Raw genomic sequence first — 18,115 nt, 5'->3', positions numbered from 1 at the left:
AACAAGTAGAGATGAGCGAGTAGTAATCGATCAAATACCTCCCCGCCATAGGTATTCGTGTAAGCGGCCGAACACCAAGGGGTTAAGCGCAGTGGATATTTGATGCCCCCTTGGTCATATGCAAGGTCATACATGGAAAATTGCAGCAAACCAGGGGATTAACCACAAAGGTACCACCAAACAGCTAACTTAGACACACCCCAAGGAATGTCAATCACAATAGTACGGTAAAATACATTAATCTTTTATTGTGCAATACTTTTTACCCGGCGGTCAGTTTTCAAACCCATTCACTTGAATAGGTTTGCAAAGTGACTGCCTGTGTGCGTGTTGTGCCTGTTCACAGTGAAATGACACAAAGTCGGGCATGCAGGACTTTGTGTCCTGCTAAAAAAAACAGTTTTGCCTCGGAGAGGCAGAAGACACACACGGGCGGTCACTTTGCAAACCTATTCAAGTGAATGGGTTTGAAAACTGACTGCCGGGTTTCTGTCCCCTGTCCAGTTTCTCAGGGCAGAAGAAGGAAACCCACCAGATTGGTTAAAGCGAAGACCGGGCGCAGATGTGAACCCGCCCTTACTCGATACAGATAGGGTTGTGGTCTATGTGTATGTATTCAATGTACAGTGTTTTTTTTCCCCTGCGTTTTTCATTGCATTTGAGCAGAGTTTCTGCAAAGGACTCCTAGCTACATATGTGAATGTTCCAATAAGACATGACCTGGCATAGTCACCTCTTTAATAATTGATTGCACTGTTTCTCCGTTTTCCTACACAGGTAACATATTTTCCGCGCTACCCACAAATGGCAGCCATTGCAATGCCAATAGAGGCTGTCAGTCTGTTTCCACAGATCCTCATGGCACATAAATTGCACTGAAACGCTATGCAAACAATCACTCATTTATAACAACCTCCGAGTTACCAGACGCCCACAATAAATAATGGCTACAAGCTCTGAATAATTTTGCAGACTTTTGGCCCCAGCTGACACACTTAACCTGTGTTACTTGCTGCCAGGAAGCATATTTATGTTGCCTGCACGCTGCAGATATCCCACGAGTTTGGATTTTTCTTGCATTTTTACTTATTGTGCGTAAGTGAAAAGAAAGTCTTCATCTTTCATAAAAAGCTGAGAAAATACATAATTTACTGTCAGGAACATCAGAATATCAGAGTAAGTCAGGGGTCATCCTGTGCGTGTCCTTATTAATAAATTACTTTATTCAGAGACAGTCGGGAAAATCTAAACAAGTTCATACTAGAATGGCAAAAGTCTTCTTTATGGAGAAAGATCGTACCAGTCGTCATTGAAGTTCATTGCTCTGATCCATCATAGAATCAGAGTAACAAACAAAATGCCAACAGAATGGCTGATGAAACAGAGAACCCTTCATCTCCTTCACGTTAATGTTACAAGGAGGACTGAAGTTTTCTTCTGTCTTGTTTATATACTTCCTGCAGATGCAACTTTTTTCTTTCTTTAGAAAAGTCAACAAGATGGGAGAAAGTTGCCGCCTTGTTTTCACTATTACAGTGAATGGACCGAGGTGCAGAAGAAGCGTACTTGATCTGCATCAGTCATTCTGTCTGCATTTAAGTCCATTGCTCTGAACCGTCAATGGACATCAATGATGGCAGTGTGAACGTAGCATAAAACTGAACAGGATCATGTGTACGACACTTGTGTTTAAAGCTTTACATGTTCACATCTGCATTTATGATTCTGATGTTATGGTCCGTCAGGGAACCAGAGCAATGGACATACCAACTGTTAAAATAATAGACACCAAAGGAACTGGAATATAATGGGCATCCATTCTTTTAAACTGAAACCACTGGATACAAAGTCGAATAAGGAGGCGTTCACACTTGTATCCAGTGTGTGCATTGCGCCAGGTTTCCATCCTCAGCCCCGGCGAAACTGAACAGGGGACAGAAACTGACGGTCACTTGAATCGGGTTGTAAAAGTTGTCCTGTGACCTCTCCACCAGGAAACCATTTTTTTCAGCCGGACACAAATTCGGTCATGCAGGACTTTGTGTCTGGCTAAAAAAAATATGGTTTCCCCGCGGACAGGCTGCAGGTCAGTGAATGGGTTTTAAAACTGACCACCGGGTTTCTGTCCCCTTTCCAGTTTTGCCGGGGCTGAGGATGGAAACTCAGAGGAACGCACACACCGGACACCGGGAGCAAGTGTGAGTGAAGCATAAGCAGCATTTTTTTGTACAGCGATTGTTAAGAGTCACTAAGAGGAGATTCTAGCAGAGATGAGAACCCAACCTAAGGTCGGCGTCCCACGTCGTGTAAAAACTGCAGCGTTTTACAGTCCTTGCAAAGTGCATAGGATTCTAGCGAATCCCATCCACACATCGTAGAAAAATATGCACAGCAGAAACGCTGCGATTTCCATAACCGTTGCTTTTTTGGAAATCTCAGCATATCAATTATACAAAAAAAAATTTACCAAATTTTCTACCACTTGTGGTGCTTTTTTAGTAGTGATGTCCAGGTAGTCAGTCGTCATGACCAGGCTGGAGAGACCTCCAATGGCCCAACAGATGCCCCATAATTTAGAAATGTGTGTAAATTATAATGTAAATCGACATCGGCGCATCGCTAGCGTAGACAGGATTTTCTGGCACACCGACAGGAAAACACGCAACAAATTTATTAAGAGACCTGCAGCACAGAATAAAATAAAACTTAGTAATTTCTCCCCTTTGTCTTCACGAACACAAAGTAATAGTTTCAATTAACAATTTTATAAATATTTAAATAAGTTTCTGTAAATAAAATATATTATTATGGAGGTGCAGAAAGCTGTACATGCTGCCAAAGCTTCATTTACTTCTATGGTGCCATTCTAGAGAAACCCTGCTGGCTCATACTAGGTCACAGCTGAAGTCTGTGCTGTCGTTACAGAGCAGTCCTGTCCTGAGCAATGTCTATGCAGCATCACATAATGTTACACACATGACTTCCCTTGTAAGACGTTTGTAGTTCTTATTGATCAGCGTCCGGACCACAGAAACTATCTGCAACTTATGGATCAGGTTCTGTTCTTGTCTGTATTTCTGGCACAGACATGCCTACAAATGTAGAGGATCATACAAGTAATTTTGCGGATCCACGATTGCAAATAACATTCTGAGTAGGGATGAGCCGATCTTGAAATTTTAGGATCGTTTTTAAAATCCAATTTCCGATCATTTTCCATCTGAACCCGATCCCAATTCCGAACCCAATGCAAGTCAATGGGATTTTTTTTAATTATCGAAGATTGGATTTTAAAAACGATCCTATTCACTACACGGCATGGAGTCCAAAAAGTGTTTCAATTTTTGGACTCCACGCTGTTTAGTGATTAAAAAAAAAATCCCCCGGCTACTTAACCCCCTGGTAGCCACTTACCTGCACAGATCCGCTGCCGCCCCCGTTCGTCTTGGTCCGGTCCTCTCTCATTGACATGCCTTCAGAGCGCCGTGCGCGCCCCCTCCTCCCTAGGCTAGTGTTAGAGATGATGGGAGTAGGCGGGCCTTGTTGTGGCTTAGGAGACTCTCTTAAGCCACAAGCCCCGCCTTCAATGAGAGAGAAGGGGAGCGAGAAGAATGGGGAGTGGCAGCATAGTTTAGATTGTATACCTATAGTATATAAAACTTTAAGGCCAGAGCCCCACATAGCGGAAGAAAACGTGGCATTTTGCAGTCACTGTGTAGTGGATGTGGTTCTAGCCTATCTCATACCTGCAGTGCAGTTGAATACACGCAGAGGATACACTGCGCCGCAAAGTTGGACAGAAATAGCACCTGTTCCATATTTTGCAGCCCAGACTGGTGGCCCACTCACATCACCGGGCTCATACAAATGAATGGTGTATTCGGGAAAATACATTCATGTGCAAGGGGGCTTAAGGATATATTCATGCAGAGGTTGTAGGTGCAGATTTTAAAGCCTGTTCTGCCTCGAAATCTGTTTCTAAGGCTAAGACCCCACAGGATGTCCCACAGCAATAAAGGGAAAAACCGCAGCAGCAACGCATCGCGGTTCTTCCCGCAGAGCTTTAGACAGAAAGTTGGCTGAGTTCCCCTCCGCTGACTTTCTGTTACCATTATACCTATGGGGAAACCTCCGGTGTGTCTGTAGGTATAATTGAAATGCTGTGATTTCCAAAACTGCGCTGGTTCTGCAAATTGTGGCGTGTCCGCACGGCGGTTTTTACCGCAAAGTGGGCGTGGGATTCACTAGAATCCCATCCACTTTGACATTACTGTAAAACGCTGCGATTTTTCCCACGGTGTTTCTGTCCTGTAGGGTCCCTGCCTTAAACCTGCTCAAATCAGCTTCTCATTAACTATTCACCAGCAGAAAAAAAAAGTTTTCTACCATATCTCCAGGTGAATTCTACGCTGAAATTCCCATTGAAATAAATGCATTAAAAGAAAAATTTTAATTTAGCTGTAAAATCTCAAGCTTTTCCCCTATAGATTTAATAGGGGAAGAAAAAAACTCAGAGAAAAACACATCAAAACTCAATAATAAAAGCTGCAGAATATAATGTTTTTTATGGCATTTTTTTTTTAGCTGCCTGGCACAAATTTAGCCTATATTTTAGAAAAAATCTTCAAAAAACTGATTCAGTAAAGCTCTTCACACAAGCTTCAAAAAACTTCCAAAACCTGAACCATATTTTCTCTACCTGACACAAAATTCAGTGTGAACATACCCTAACAAAGGCTAATCATGGAGTTGTGCATTTGCGTCCATTGTTTTGGCCATTCCAAACTTTTTATGGCAACACTGACACAATGTATCGCTCTATTCTTGCCATTCCAAATACAGGGACCTTGAAAACCCCCATTAAAATCTGTGAGGTCCATCAATGTCACCACATCCCATTGAAAACTGCTCGGTCAGAGTGTCACCGAATCCCATTATCATTGGAAGTCATGACTCAAGTGTGAACAGAGCCTAGAAAATGGGCGCCTACAACCCCCCTCCCTTTTTCGGCGTGTTTTAGCCAACTTTTTGATGTTATTTCCCTCCCGGAGTAGCAATTAACCCATTGCTCGTGGCAGCCGAAATAATAAAAAAGTTGAAGAAGAAAAAAATAGGGGATAGGTGAAACGTCGCTCAACTTAATTTTATTCTTGGCACACGCGGGTTGAAATGTGCGCTTCATACCTGTCATGGCGCAGAAACCTTTACAAATATATTTGTGAGTGTTACAATCATTCTTTACCGTTGGATAGGCTCGGAAAATAAGTGGATTGAATGGACAAGTGGTTCTTTAAATTGCAATGCAGAAAATAGAGTTTAACTCCCTGTCTTTTTGCACAGCGGGGCTCTTATCAAAAGATATTTTAATAGAAACAAGGCACAATCAAACCAACACAAGGAAATGGAGGGGACTTGTAAATTGTTTATGAGTTTTGGACACCGCACAATAGACTGTTATTCAACAAGAAGAGCCAGAGGGCAGTTTCATTTCACGAAGGAGAAAAAACAGACAGAATGTTCTATTCATATTTAGAATGACATGTTTCAGATATTATTGGATTTTATTCATCTGCATGTACCGACAGGCGCAGAAAAATGGACAAGATTATTAGATTTTAGCCATGCTTGGGTTTTGATTTCCTCATTTGATTTCGACGTTCCATCTGTATTGTTCTTAATGCCTATTGTTCAAACTGAAAATCAAGAAGAATTGTAACCTTGCTATTATAAATGGAAACTATTCTATGGTATAATGTAATTATTAGACAGAACAATCATTTACACATTTTTTGGACCTTGGTAATGACTTCTGTGCATGTCGTCTGCCGGGATTTGTTTTGCGACCGCTAATAACAAAAAAAAACTTTGCAAAAAGTTGGAGGCATAGAACGATATTGCAAGGCACAATCCACCTCTATATAGTTTGGTTCCATTTAAGGCGTGACCTGGAAAACCCAGACAGCACACTGACTCATTCATTTCTGTCGGTCCACATACATGGCTGTGAATTACACGGTCCTGAGTGCGGGCCAACAGCTCGGGCCCCATAACTAAGGACAGATCCTATTCCTGTCGCTTTTGTGGCCGTGCTATTGCATATCCATTGAATGAATGGGACCATGGACTCACAGCCGATACCCAGGTACACAGAAGACATCTGTTTGCTGCCCATGCATGCCATTTAATTATGGCTGGGGGCTAGCACACGCTATAACTCTGAGTTGTACAGAGGTCTTGGTCTAAAGTCACCAATGATTTTTTTCACACTGGTTGTGATTATGGACATCAGGAATGACACATAAACTCAGTGCCAAGCATAAAAAATGTGCAAGGCAGCGATCTCTGGAGAGTTGGTAACTTCTTCTGGAATATAGGAGGTATCTTTTTTCCCCAAGAGCCTCCCAGACAATTCTAGAAAGGTGGCACGCATGATGTTACCGGAATGCTATTTATCAGCTGTGTCCTATTACGTGGAACTTTTGGGTCAACAGTAGACTGATCTGCAGTAAGCCACGTTTCAGGAGGCAGAGGGGGGCTCTTACATAGACCCATATTTTAATATTCTTGAAACCCATAGAAGTCTTTCCAGTCTTGTTTAGATGAATGATCTACCTAAAATTTGTGCAATGTTGATCCTGACAATGACCATAACTAAAAGTTGAAGAGGAAGGGTGGAAGAGGATACGAAGCTTCAGCCATACCTTTCCAGCAGAATTATGCTTTAGACCGGGGCTCCTCATGATGTAAACGTTTTACAGTCACTACAAGGTGGATAGGGTTCTAGCGAATCCCATATACACCTTACAGAAAAATATGCAAAGTATAGGGGTATAGGTATAATGGATGGTGACTCTTTGTGGACTTTTTGTGAAAAACACTGTGGGAAAAACCACCATGTGTCACCGCCGCGGTATTTCCCACAGCACTTTTTGGTTGCCGCCCACCACATGGGGTCAGGGTATGTTTACAAAGAGTTTTTGCAGGCGGATTTTAACACTGAATCCACCTCAAAATCCCCCTGCAAAGATGTCTCGCATTCTTTTCAATGGGAGTCGCTCGATTTTTTTTTTTGATTTTTTTTTCTCGCTAGTGATTTTTTCAGCTAGTGGGAAAAAGAAGCGACATGCCCTCTCTGCCCAAGGATTCACACGGGGTATTTTAAACCAGAACCTGAGGCGGAGGCCTGTATCCAGCCACGCACTCTGCTCCGGATTAGTCCCAATGAATGGGCCTAGTCCGGAGGAGGGTATGTCTTCAGGTCGAATCAGAACAGGAACAACTCCTGAGTGGCTCCCATTGATTTCAATGGGAGCCGTCTGTTTGGTCAGGATTTTGAGGCTGTAAAAACTCTGTGTACACTTGCCCTCAGTCAGCCATGACATCTGCAGCTCGAGACTCCCTCTGGATTAAACCCATTCATCCGGGCCTAGTCAGGAGTGGAGTGCCATTGCAGCTAGCCGTGCGGAAAAGTCACATGGTAGAGAAGGTTTCCGCCATGTGAACTTACCCTTAGCCTTACAGTCATTGATACATGTTATTACTATGTTAAACATCTCATTAGATGACAGAGTTATTGATGGACATGTTGCTTATCTTAGACACCCTGTATAGTTTAGGCTGACAACACGGAGAACCTGATTTACACTGGTTCCCATTTCTGTAGGTAACTGCTCGGTGTTCAGCTGCTGTTAATAAAATGATATTGTTAATGATTACAGATAAGCAGAATGTCTTACATTAGAAATAATGAGCATTGTTGGCACGCCGTTTCTATTTCGGGCTGATTATGTATGCATCTTTTGTGCTTTTGTTCCAGCTGTTAAACAAATTACTGTTGTTTTGAGCCACACATTTCCTATTTGCTTTATCAAATCGTGTTTCAGGTTTCATAGAGGTAAAGGAGCTAAAACTTGGCACGCATTGAATGCAGCACTCCAATGCCTCGCACCCAGTCCAGGAATAGTAATGATCACATTTATCATTGGCCAGCGTAACACACAGGTGATGGAGGTGCGACCGGCCAACAAAAAAACTCAGACATTAGAATTACAATCTACGTGATTTTTGTTTTTGTGTCTAATGCAGTGAAAATGCTTCTGGAACCTTCCGTCTGAAAATCTTCTCGCCAATCGCATAGATCAATGCTCTGGCTGTTACTAAAATAAAAGAAACCTTCAAATGATCAAAATCTGGCAGAATTGCAAAAAAAAAAAAAAATCAAAAGATTTATCGTGTTGTTATTGTTCTTTTGGTATAAATTTGTAACATGGTCTGGATCCAAACAAGTGTGGAGAGTCGCAGCCGTGAACAACGAACAAACCACGGTTATTTGGCATCTGTCTGGGACCCAATTTCATGGACTTGAGTCTATTGAGGGATCCCAGAAAACACAGAAAAATAGGTCAAAACAGATATTTATATAGACACAATGGGGGAGGTTTGTTATTACTTAGAATAGAATCTTAGTGGCAGCACGGTGGCTCAGTGGTTAGCAGTCTTGCAGCGCTGGAGTCCTGGGTTCGACTCCTGCCAAGGACAAGACATCTGCAAAGCGTTTGTATGTTCTTTCTGCGTTTGCATGGATTTCTCATACTCCACAGACATACTGATAGGGAAAAATGATCCCTGTATGGGTGGGGACAGTAGACAACATTGGTCAATACATCTGGAGACATGCAGAGAGCAAACGTGAAGAATGGATTAAAACCTAATTCAAGAACCTTGTGGCATATTCCATTTCTCCAATATTTATATATATATGGGGCTCACAATCTACATAAAAAGTCACAAATCTTGGGTTTGTGACTTTTTAAACTGCAGTTGAGCCATAGATTGTTGCAATTGGCATTTACCATGATACAGTATTGTGCATCAACTCTTCTTCAGTCTGTGGTCTATTCAATATGGGAGCCAATGCCCGGTGACTAATAGTTGCCATGTGCAGTAGCTCCAGCCTTGTTCTATTCGATAGTAATTAGGTCATGAATGAGGCCCCCGTTCCAGCATCGAGCTATGTAGGCAGTGCACTGGATCCTTCACATTTTTGCCGCTTTGCCGTTCGCTAACACAATCCTGCTCGATACAACCTTAGTCACAATTAATTAAAAATGATGTAGAGCGGTTAGAGCGGGTGATTCAGCTGAGCTCATCCATTTAGTGCTGCCTGCCTCTGCCTTCAATAGTTTCTGCCTGACATAAGACAAAAGTGTATATTCGGAGATATTCCCAGTGCCCACATAGAAGTGCATGCCAAAAGGGCAAACACACAGCGTGAATGAAGATCTGCTTATCCAGGATTCAAAATATCACGAGCAGCCAAGCTCATCGGTGAAAGCCTCCTGTCTGCCGCCTTTGCTTTGTAGACATTCAATTAGTTGTAAACTCCTGAGATTTACCTTTATGGAAAACCATTTCCTAATCTGTTTTCCATTTTTCTGGGAAAATACAAAGGACAATAGCGGTAGCACGAAAACTAAAAAGCACTTGTGGTCTCCTAAGTACATATTTATCTGTATGAGATGGAGCTTCTCCAATAGAGCACATAGATGAAGCCGTTCTGTGATCTACAGTCTACCGCATGCTAAGGTCACATGATAATTAGAGAGTTTAAGAATTGTTGCAAAACGAGTTCTTTCCACACATTCTACCACCACCAGGAATACCAGTCACATCATCCATCTCCAGGCATTGAGGTATACATAGTATCATACTATATTTTGTTAAGACTATTATTATTTGTAATGAATATGTTCAAATTTTATGAAAGACTCTATGAGTAGCTTAGTAGCAGCGATGGTGCGGACCCAACCAGTAAGAGACAGGGACATAAAACTGTAGCAAACAACAGGACAAAAACAGCAACATAAATAAACCTTGATGTCAGGCACAAAATGTGCAAAATAAAATACAGTCTGAACTTCAGGCAAAAGAATGTCACAGAAAACCCTGCTCGTCTGAGCACTAAATAAGCAATAAATTAATAACTGTATGGGTGGCTTACTACCAACCACACAAATCAACAAAAATAGTGCAATACAGTCTCAGCAGACTTTCAGGGTTAGGACAGACCCAGGCACTACCTCTTGTTCCCGGGATCTACCCTGAAGTGTAGGCTCTGCAACCTTTTATAGCCCAGTAATGAACCAAGGATCTACACCTGTGCTGAGGCCTACCCAAGACCCCCCCGGACCACACATGGGTCAGAAACCTGGGGCTAATATATTGGGACTCCAGCACTCTGCCTGTCACCTTCTCGCGGTAGAGAAGTTGCAATTTTTGGTGCATAGTTAAGTTTGTGCCAAAAATGTTTTGACTTTTTGCATCCTGCATGGTACTTTTTCAAAAAGTGGGCATGTCAGGGCTCAGAGGGATGTGTCTCTTGGTAGCCCAGCATATTTATTATAACTTACACCATAAGGTGGTGTGAATTATATTCTTACTATATTAGCTACCTCTCCTCGGTGGTACACAGGGAATCAAAAATACAAGACTTTATAAACTGCCCCGTTGTCTGCTGGAAGCAACAATTACAATCCTTTCCAAAATTTGTGCTACAACCACTGCCATGACTTGAATGTATGTGTATTTAGGCATTGAATGGTTGACTGTTTCATTAGACTTCCTAGGCATCCTGTACATGGTAAGGACATTCGCTCAAATGAGGACAAATGTACAACATGTAGGGTTGAGCGATCAGGAACAGCTGGAAACTGATTGGAAATTGGATTTTAAAATCAATCCTGACTTCTCAAGATCGGCTCAACCCCAACAACATGCTCAATGCTCAATAATTTGCAGACCCAGACATAAGTCGACTAAAAAATGTGGCCGTGTGTATGGGCCCGTAAAATGTATGGACCTGCCCTTTTATCCACAATTGTGAATACATTAACAGTCGCGTACATGGGGCCCTGGGGATGAAAGAAAATGACTAATAAAACTTTCACACCTACACATAACAAGTCAATGGAATAACGTTTTAAAGTAAAATCTATAACAGAGGACAATGGAACGGCACAATGGCTGCCATATTGAAAATCGCAATATTTTCTCTTTGAAAAGACCCCTTTATTAAATTTGGTTTACATTGTACAAGTAATAATGGAAGCCGCCAAGGACACCGAACCATCCATCTTTTTGCAGATGTCCCTCTAATGTATACTTCATTCATGCGCCTTTGTTTTCTTTGTGCTAAGCAAACTCCGAGTGAACTGAATAGATTCACCGTGTTTGCAAAAGTTTAGACTAATAATGTACAGCCACATTTAGAGGTCAAAGGGATGTTTAGAGTGAACTCAGCCGACACTGTCTAGAATATGTGCAAATAGAATTGAGAGAGACTGTATTATAATGGAGGAAATGGAGCTGCCGGCTCAGAGATGCGTCTTTAGGCGTTGAATGGTTGCAAGATACACATTTACGTTGTGTGAATCTAGTCCAAGGGGTGTAAAGGGTTAAAATCAGGCAGGAGTGATTGCGGGTTGATTGCATGGGATTCAGAGCAGCTATGGAGTCGAAATAAGAATGTCTGACTAATGTAGATAGGGTCTGATTGAAGGGTTCGCTGTATTTTCCATTGAATCAGAACAGAAGGCCCCGTAGTACGTGACGCATGTTGTAGCGACAATCTGAGCAGTTAGTGACAGCTCAACAATTTTAATTTCCTCGGTGAGAACAAAGGGGTGGAAAATCCAGATAGCAGGTACGTTCTTGTCCGGAGACAAAAACCATCAAATTTCAGGTCTGGAAAAGTCATGGAAGAAATTAGGAAACATTAGCAAGACGTCGCAGCAAGAACAATCACAGAGACATTGTTCGGGTTTACATTTTTTTTTGCATCTGTTGCTTCCTTGATTCAAAAAGCGCTGCAGAATCTGATGGTGCGATATATAGTAAAGTGTGCTAGTATTTTCATATCCTTCTATATTTATAGCATACCCTGGTTTCCTCCCACACAAAGTGATAGGGAATGTAGATTGTGAACCCTGTAATGCGCTGCGGAATATGATGGCGCTATATAAGTAAGCATAATACATAAAATAACAATATATCGTCTTTCAGAAATGCAATAAGTATATCGGAAGAGCAGTTATGTTTATAGATGTGATAAAACCAACCAGCGTTCCTTTGGCTCTGAGTACAATCACTAGGGTTGAGCGATCTGGAAAGATCGAATCCCGATCGGGGATCGAGCAAATTTCACAATCAGGATCAGCTGTAAAATGATCGAAAATTGGATTTTAAAATCGATCGTAAAATCTCAAATCGGCTCAACCCTAACAATCAGCTCAAGCTGTTCTATTACTCTGCTTTGCTACATATTGGGATGGGGAAGGGTCAGCCCATAGAACCCTGCACTCACATATTCTGTAACTAGCAACATATACACAATCAACAAGGGAATAATAACCAAATGTTATACTGACCGCAAAAAAGCAACATTAAAAGATGCCGATAATACATAAGGGGGTGAACCAAGGACAAAAAATACCAAAGATGAAGCTATACCGACATAATATATAAGTAACCAATAGGGTATGGTATGCCAAAACCCACACCGTGGTCAATGTTGTCTATCAACAGAAAGCAAACAATACAAAAGTAACAATCCATGTAATACACAGTCATACATAGTAATATACAGACCAAGTCACAGTAACAAAGACAGAACAAGTCGATTCTCTCACTTCAATGCAAATTCCAAATGAGGACGTGATGAAGCAGAGATGGCGAACATCAGATATATATCACCAAAGGGAGCCACTGGAAGCCATTTGTAACATGCCCCAGACCTCATTGAGGAGGGCTCAAGTGCATCACATCTAATCCTCTCTAGTCACCTATCACCAAGAAGTAAGCCCACCCGAGAGAATTAAGACATCTTGCAGTACCGTAGCCTTGCAAAATCACCTACATATATCCAGGCATCTACTTTGTGGTGGAGGGTCCATTGATAACTTGTATTGTCCAGGTGATGTAGAGAATTGGGACTGTTCTTCTTCATCTTCACTTGCTCCATCTGATCCTGCTTCTATTTCCAGTGTTCCCATCTGTCAGAAATACTGGGGCCCATTTATCAAGCTTTTTTTTCTACTATTTTCTTCTAATTCTGACCATTATATTTCAATCTGCAATTTGTATAAAATATTATCTTCATTCCATTTCTATTTGGCAGGTTCGACTAGAGTGGCCAACCGATCTTGCTGTCAACCCAATGGATAACTCATTATACGTCTTGGACAATAACATTGTACTCCAGATCTCTGATAATAACCAAGTGAGGATTATTGCTGGCCGACCCATCCATTGCCAGGTTCCAGGTATAGACTACTTCCTCGTCAGCAAAGTGGCAATTCATTCAACCCTGGAATCTGCGCGAGCCATTGCGGTATCCCACAGTGGAGTCCTCTACATTGCCGAAACAGATGAAAGGAAGATTAACAGAATACAGCAAGTCACCACAAATGGCGAGATCTCGACTTTAGTAGGAGCCCCCACGGACTGTGACTGCAAGATTGATCCAAATTGTGACTGTTTTTCAGGTCAGACGAAGTCTTTTTCTGTCCTAATACCTTAGTAGTAAGATAGTACTGGCAGTCCGCTCCATTGTTTCAGCTAGGTCTCCTTTCCTAAATTGTATATTCCCATTACAAAACACTCAATTTAATAAACTTAAAGGGGTTTTCTGCTAATGAAATGAAACATTGATGACCTATCCTTAGGATTGGATGTGACATCTGCCATCCTCACTAAGAAGCATTGGCGCTTGCATGAGTGCTGCTTCCCAAGCCATGTAAGGTAATGTTCATTGGTCATTTGGTGTGTTTGCAGCTCAGTCCCATTCAAAGAAAAGGAACTGAGCTTCAATATCAATCACTGAGAATGCTCTAATAGCTGGTCTGTGGGGGTTCTGGGTGATGAACCCCCACCAATTTGATGTTGATGACCAATGCTAAAGAATACCTAGCTACTATGTCAATATGCATTAATATGTCTTCATCCTTCATTAGACTCCTCTCCATGGATTCCAGCAAAGTTGAAATGTTTTCTCTCGCCCCTGCCATTCACGATTCAGTAGAACTAGTATAAGTGCCTAATATGCCTAACAAACTCCCTAATGTCCAGTGGGTGGTTTGGGGCAGGATTAGGCAAGGGTGTGTTTTAGAGCTCTTCCGTTGTCTACTTCTGATTGGAACTCTGCGTCACGCACAGCCTTCCCCTGCTTGATGCCACCCACTTGACATTGGAGAGCCTAGTTACCATGTTAGACATCAAAACTAACTGCACTGATTACTCAGGAATGGTAGAGGCTAGAAAAAAAACGCAGCAGTGTGTCGGAATCAGAGGAAGTGGTGCCTAGTAAATGATACAAAGTAACTAAAGCAGGTTAATGTAGTGGAAGGTTCTCTTAAGGCACCATAAGGTCTTGGGTAACCTAGAGGGCCAAGACTAAGGTTATCCAATATGCAAGAATGTTTGTGCCAAAAGCATATTAAATATGGAGTCTTTTACTATCCCAGTGCCCTAATACCATTCATCTTGTTCTGTAGAAAACTTACACAAACTGTTACAAGTAAAAAGAAGGTTTATTCCTGAAACAAATTTCAAGATTACGTTATAAAAAATACCCACAAAAAGCCCATAAGGGACAAGTTTAGTCACAGACTTCATAAGTCACATTGTACCTTGTATACCTCCACTGTGGCTTGTATGGTGCTGAGTTGCAGTTCCCGGCCCATTGTCTGGATAAATGTGTCTCTGTACAAAGAAAGTAGCATAACATCCTAAAAAAATGCAAACCTTTACCATACACTTTTATTCCAAACTAACAAAGCAATTTGTTCTGAATTATTCGGTGAATCTATAATGCCATTTGTATACAGCATTAAACACAATGAAATCTCACAAATGTGTGAACATTCGATTCTAGTGTCACCCGGCTACACCTTCTTCTGTGCAAATGTTGCTTTCTTTTAGTATTGTATCAGTTCAGTAAAGATAGTCATTGTATCCAATGTGAGGTTGACACAATAATGTATCAGAGGATTTGTCAGCTCCCGTCACATGTCCTATTCCTCGTACTATAACAATCCTATGGGGTCTTTTCTTTTATATAGAATTCTGCATTGTGCCATTTCTATGTTATTTTATGGAATAAACCGGGTGCTACAATTTTCCTTGTAAAAGTTATGTCAGTGACATAGATTGGTATGTGTCAGCAGTGTCACAGTACCAGAGGGCCCAGGACTAAACCCATTAATGATTCAGCCAAAAACACCCAAATTTAAAGGGGACTATGATCTGTTTCATAGGGGTTGTTGGAGAATAATTTTATCTGGTGGACCCTCAGTCCAATACTGAGTCAGCATAAGCAGGGATACATCCCCAAATTGTAACACCAGTGTATTCATAAATGTCTAGGAGGACCAACATAGGAACAGCACAGACCCAGAATTCTTGCATCCAACTGAAATGGACATTTGGGAGGAGCATTTTGACAAATGTCTTGTATGTCAGCTTATTTAACCAGGTATTCCTGGGAATGTTCCTTACTATTGGTTCATAAGGGTTTTTCAGATTGATACCAGGCATAGAATACAATCTGCTGGAATGGATGGAACTGGTTTAGGGAGGAGATTGTTAAGACTGGCATTCTTTACGCTTGTCTTTATCAAGTCCCCAATTGGTACCAGTTGTACCTGAGATATTAAGAGACTCCAGCCTCTTAGTAATTTGGGTGCACACCCATGCAACAGAATAGAAATCTAGTCTAGTCAATAACTGGCCACTAGGGTTGAGCAATCGGGATCGTAAAAAAGATCGTATTCCGATCGGCGGTTGAGTAAATTTCACAATCGGATTTCCAATCCCGATCTTTTCCGGTGGGATCGAGGTCGGAGGTTATTTCCCATAATGGCCAATCATTGTGGGAAAAGCTAACATTAGAGTTGAGCGATCAGGATCGGGAAAGATCAGATACCAATTGGCTATCGAGCAAATTTCACGATCAGGATTGGCTGGAAAATGATCGAAAATTGGATTTTAAAAACGATCCTAAAATCTCAAGATCAGCTCAACCTCACTGGCCACATTTACACCCATCTATGTCAGAAATCTGGTGCCGATGGGTTACAAAATATCCTTTAGCATTGTAAATGGATCTCTCCAACTGATCTGGGGTCTCGTGATCTGCTCAACTCTGGTTTCCCAAACCAGACCCCTGACTCATTTTTTTTACTGTAACAATTAGCCATCTTTACACAAATCTCATAAATAAAAATCAGAGCCCATTTTGCTAACACTCCCAAACAAATCTCTCTTTGCGTGCCGTTGCAGTAATACATGGAGGAGATTGCTGTGTAGGGAGATCCGGCAGATGTCCTGGCACCGCGCATGGAGCTGGGAAAAAAAACAAACAAACAATTTTTAAACCAGCAGGGCTTTGAATCTTCAAAAACGAGTATTGCTGAGATAAATGTGTAATAATGCTAATCTTTGCTGATTCGCACTCTAAATGATACCATTCGAGGTAATGCTTTTTAAAATGGACCGTGAATATTAAATTTCCTATGCTTATAGACTTTGCTCTGTAGAAATTAAAGCCTGCGCAATTTACAGATTAATACATTTGATATTATTTGTCCCGTAGGTGACGGTGGATTTGCAAAAGATGCCAGACTGAAAGCGCCCTCGTCCTTAGCTGTTTCTCCAGATGGCACACTGTACATAGCTGATCTTGGCAACGTACGCATTCGAGCAGTCACTAAGAACAAGCCTCATCTCAACGCCATGAATATGTATGAGGTTGCCTCTCCGGCAGACCAAGAATTGTATCAGTTCAGTACCAATGGGACCCATCTCCACACTTTAAATCTTATAACTAGGGACTTTGTGTACAATTTTACATACAACGGTGATGGGGATGTCATCTCTATTACCAGTAGTAATGGTAATTCGGTTCATATACGACGTGACGCTGGGGGCATGCCATTGTGGCTGGTTGTTCCCGGAGGACAAGTCTACTGGCTTACTATTAGCAGCAACGGAGTGCTGAAACGGATATCTGCTCAAGGATATAACCTGGCGCTGATGACGTACCATGGTAATACGGGACTTCTGGCGACCAAAAGCAATGAGAACGGTTGGACTACGGTTTATGAGTAAGTTTTTATGTTGTGCAATTTTTTTTTATGACAACATTTGGCACGAATGGTACAAAAAACAAAAAAAGTGTCATCTTTAAGCACAGTGGTTTGTTAGTAGATCCGTGGGTTTCCTTAGGGGAGTTCAGTAGCTGCAGCTGTGGCCTCTCTCATTAGATCCATCGTCTTGGATTTTACTTAAGAGCAGCTGCGTTGTAACCAAAAGATAAGACATTTCTCTGCTCAGATGTAATGTGATTTGGCACTTGACTTCTTCTCTCTTTCTCAGTCCTTCTTTCATAGTGGAAAAATGGCTACATAGTGAAAGGCCATATAGAACCGTATAGAATAGAGCGACTCTCCAAACCAGTTATGACTTCACTAGACATTGGAAGGAGATTTGTAATGATCCAATTGGCAACATGTAAACTTGTCGTTAAAGTTTTGATGATGTTTAGATACTTTTTATACATTGTATTTAGAGTGACCCTATATGGTCCTTATGACATATGATCTAGATGACATTACATAGAAGTCCAAGTAATCGAGGCATGGTAAGGGTATGTGTACACTGTTCATTCTGCACACTCAGGGCCCCTTCACACGGCATAAGCGCTTGGCTCATTCTGAGCCGTACACGCGAGCGCTTCTAAACACTTCCCATTCACTTCAATGGGAGCACTTGTAAAGCCGGCTTTACGCGCGTTACCATTGAAGTGAATGGGAAGTGTTTAGAAGTGCTCACGTGTACGGCTCGGAATGAGCCAAGCGCTTACGCCATGTGAAGGGGCCCTCATTTTTGTTACCTTTTCCATTTGGAATCAGCATAGACACTTTGATTTTCCCATAGTGTGTAGGATGTGGACCTGAAACAAAAAACATCCTGTCCAATTTTACTGCATGTTCTGTCCCCAAAAACTATGCCAACCCACAGTAGACCTTGGCAAAAAATAGCTGCAGGCTCCATAGCAAAA

General features: G+C 41.7%; 1 protein-coding gene across 1 annotated transcript in view; it reads left to right on the top strand.

Moving 5' to 3' along the window:
• The window catches only part of TENM1 (teneurin transmembrane protein 1), a 441,834-nt gene that overhangs the window by 371,271 nt on the left and 52,448 nt on the right, over positions 1 to 18,115 (top strand). The window contains exons 26-27 of the mRNA XM_075259290.1: positions 13,175 to 13,541; positions 16,649 to 17,159. Coding sequence (XP_075115391.1) covers positions 13,175 to 13,541; positions 16,649 to 17,159 — 878 coding nt within the window. The remainder of the gene's footprint in view (positions 1 to 13,174; positions 13,542 to 16,648; positions 17,160 to 18,115) is intronic.

This window comes from Leptodactylus fuscus, chromosome 11 (genome assembly GCF_031893055.1).
Source record: "Leptodactylus fuscus isolate aLepFus1 chromosome 11, aLepFus1.hap2, whole genome shotgun sequence".
NCBI lineage: Eukaryota > Metazoa > Chordata > Amphibia > Anura > Leptodactylidae > Leptodactylus > Leptodactylus fuscus.
The sequence above is the reverse complement of the archived record's forward strand: the minus strand, read 5'-3'. Positions and strand labels throughout refer to the sequence as shown.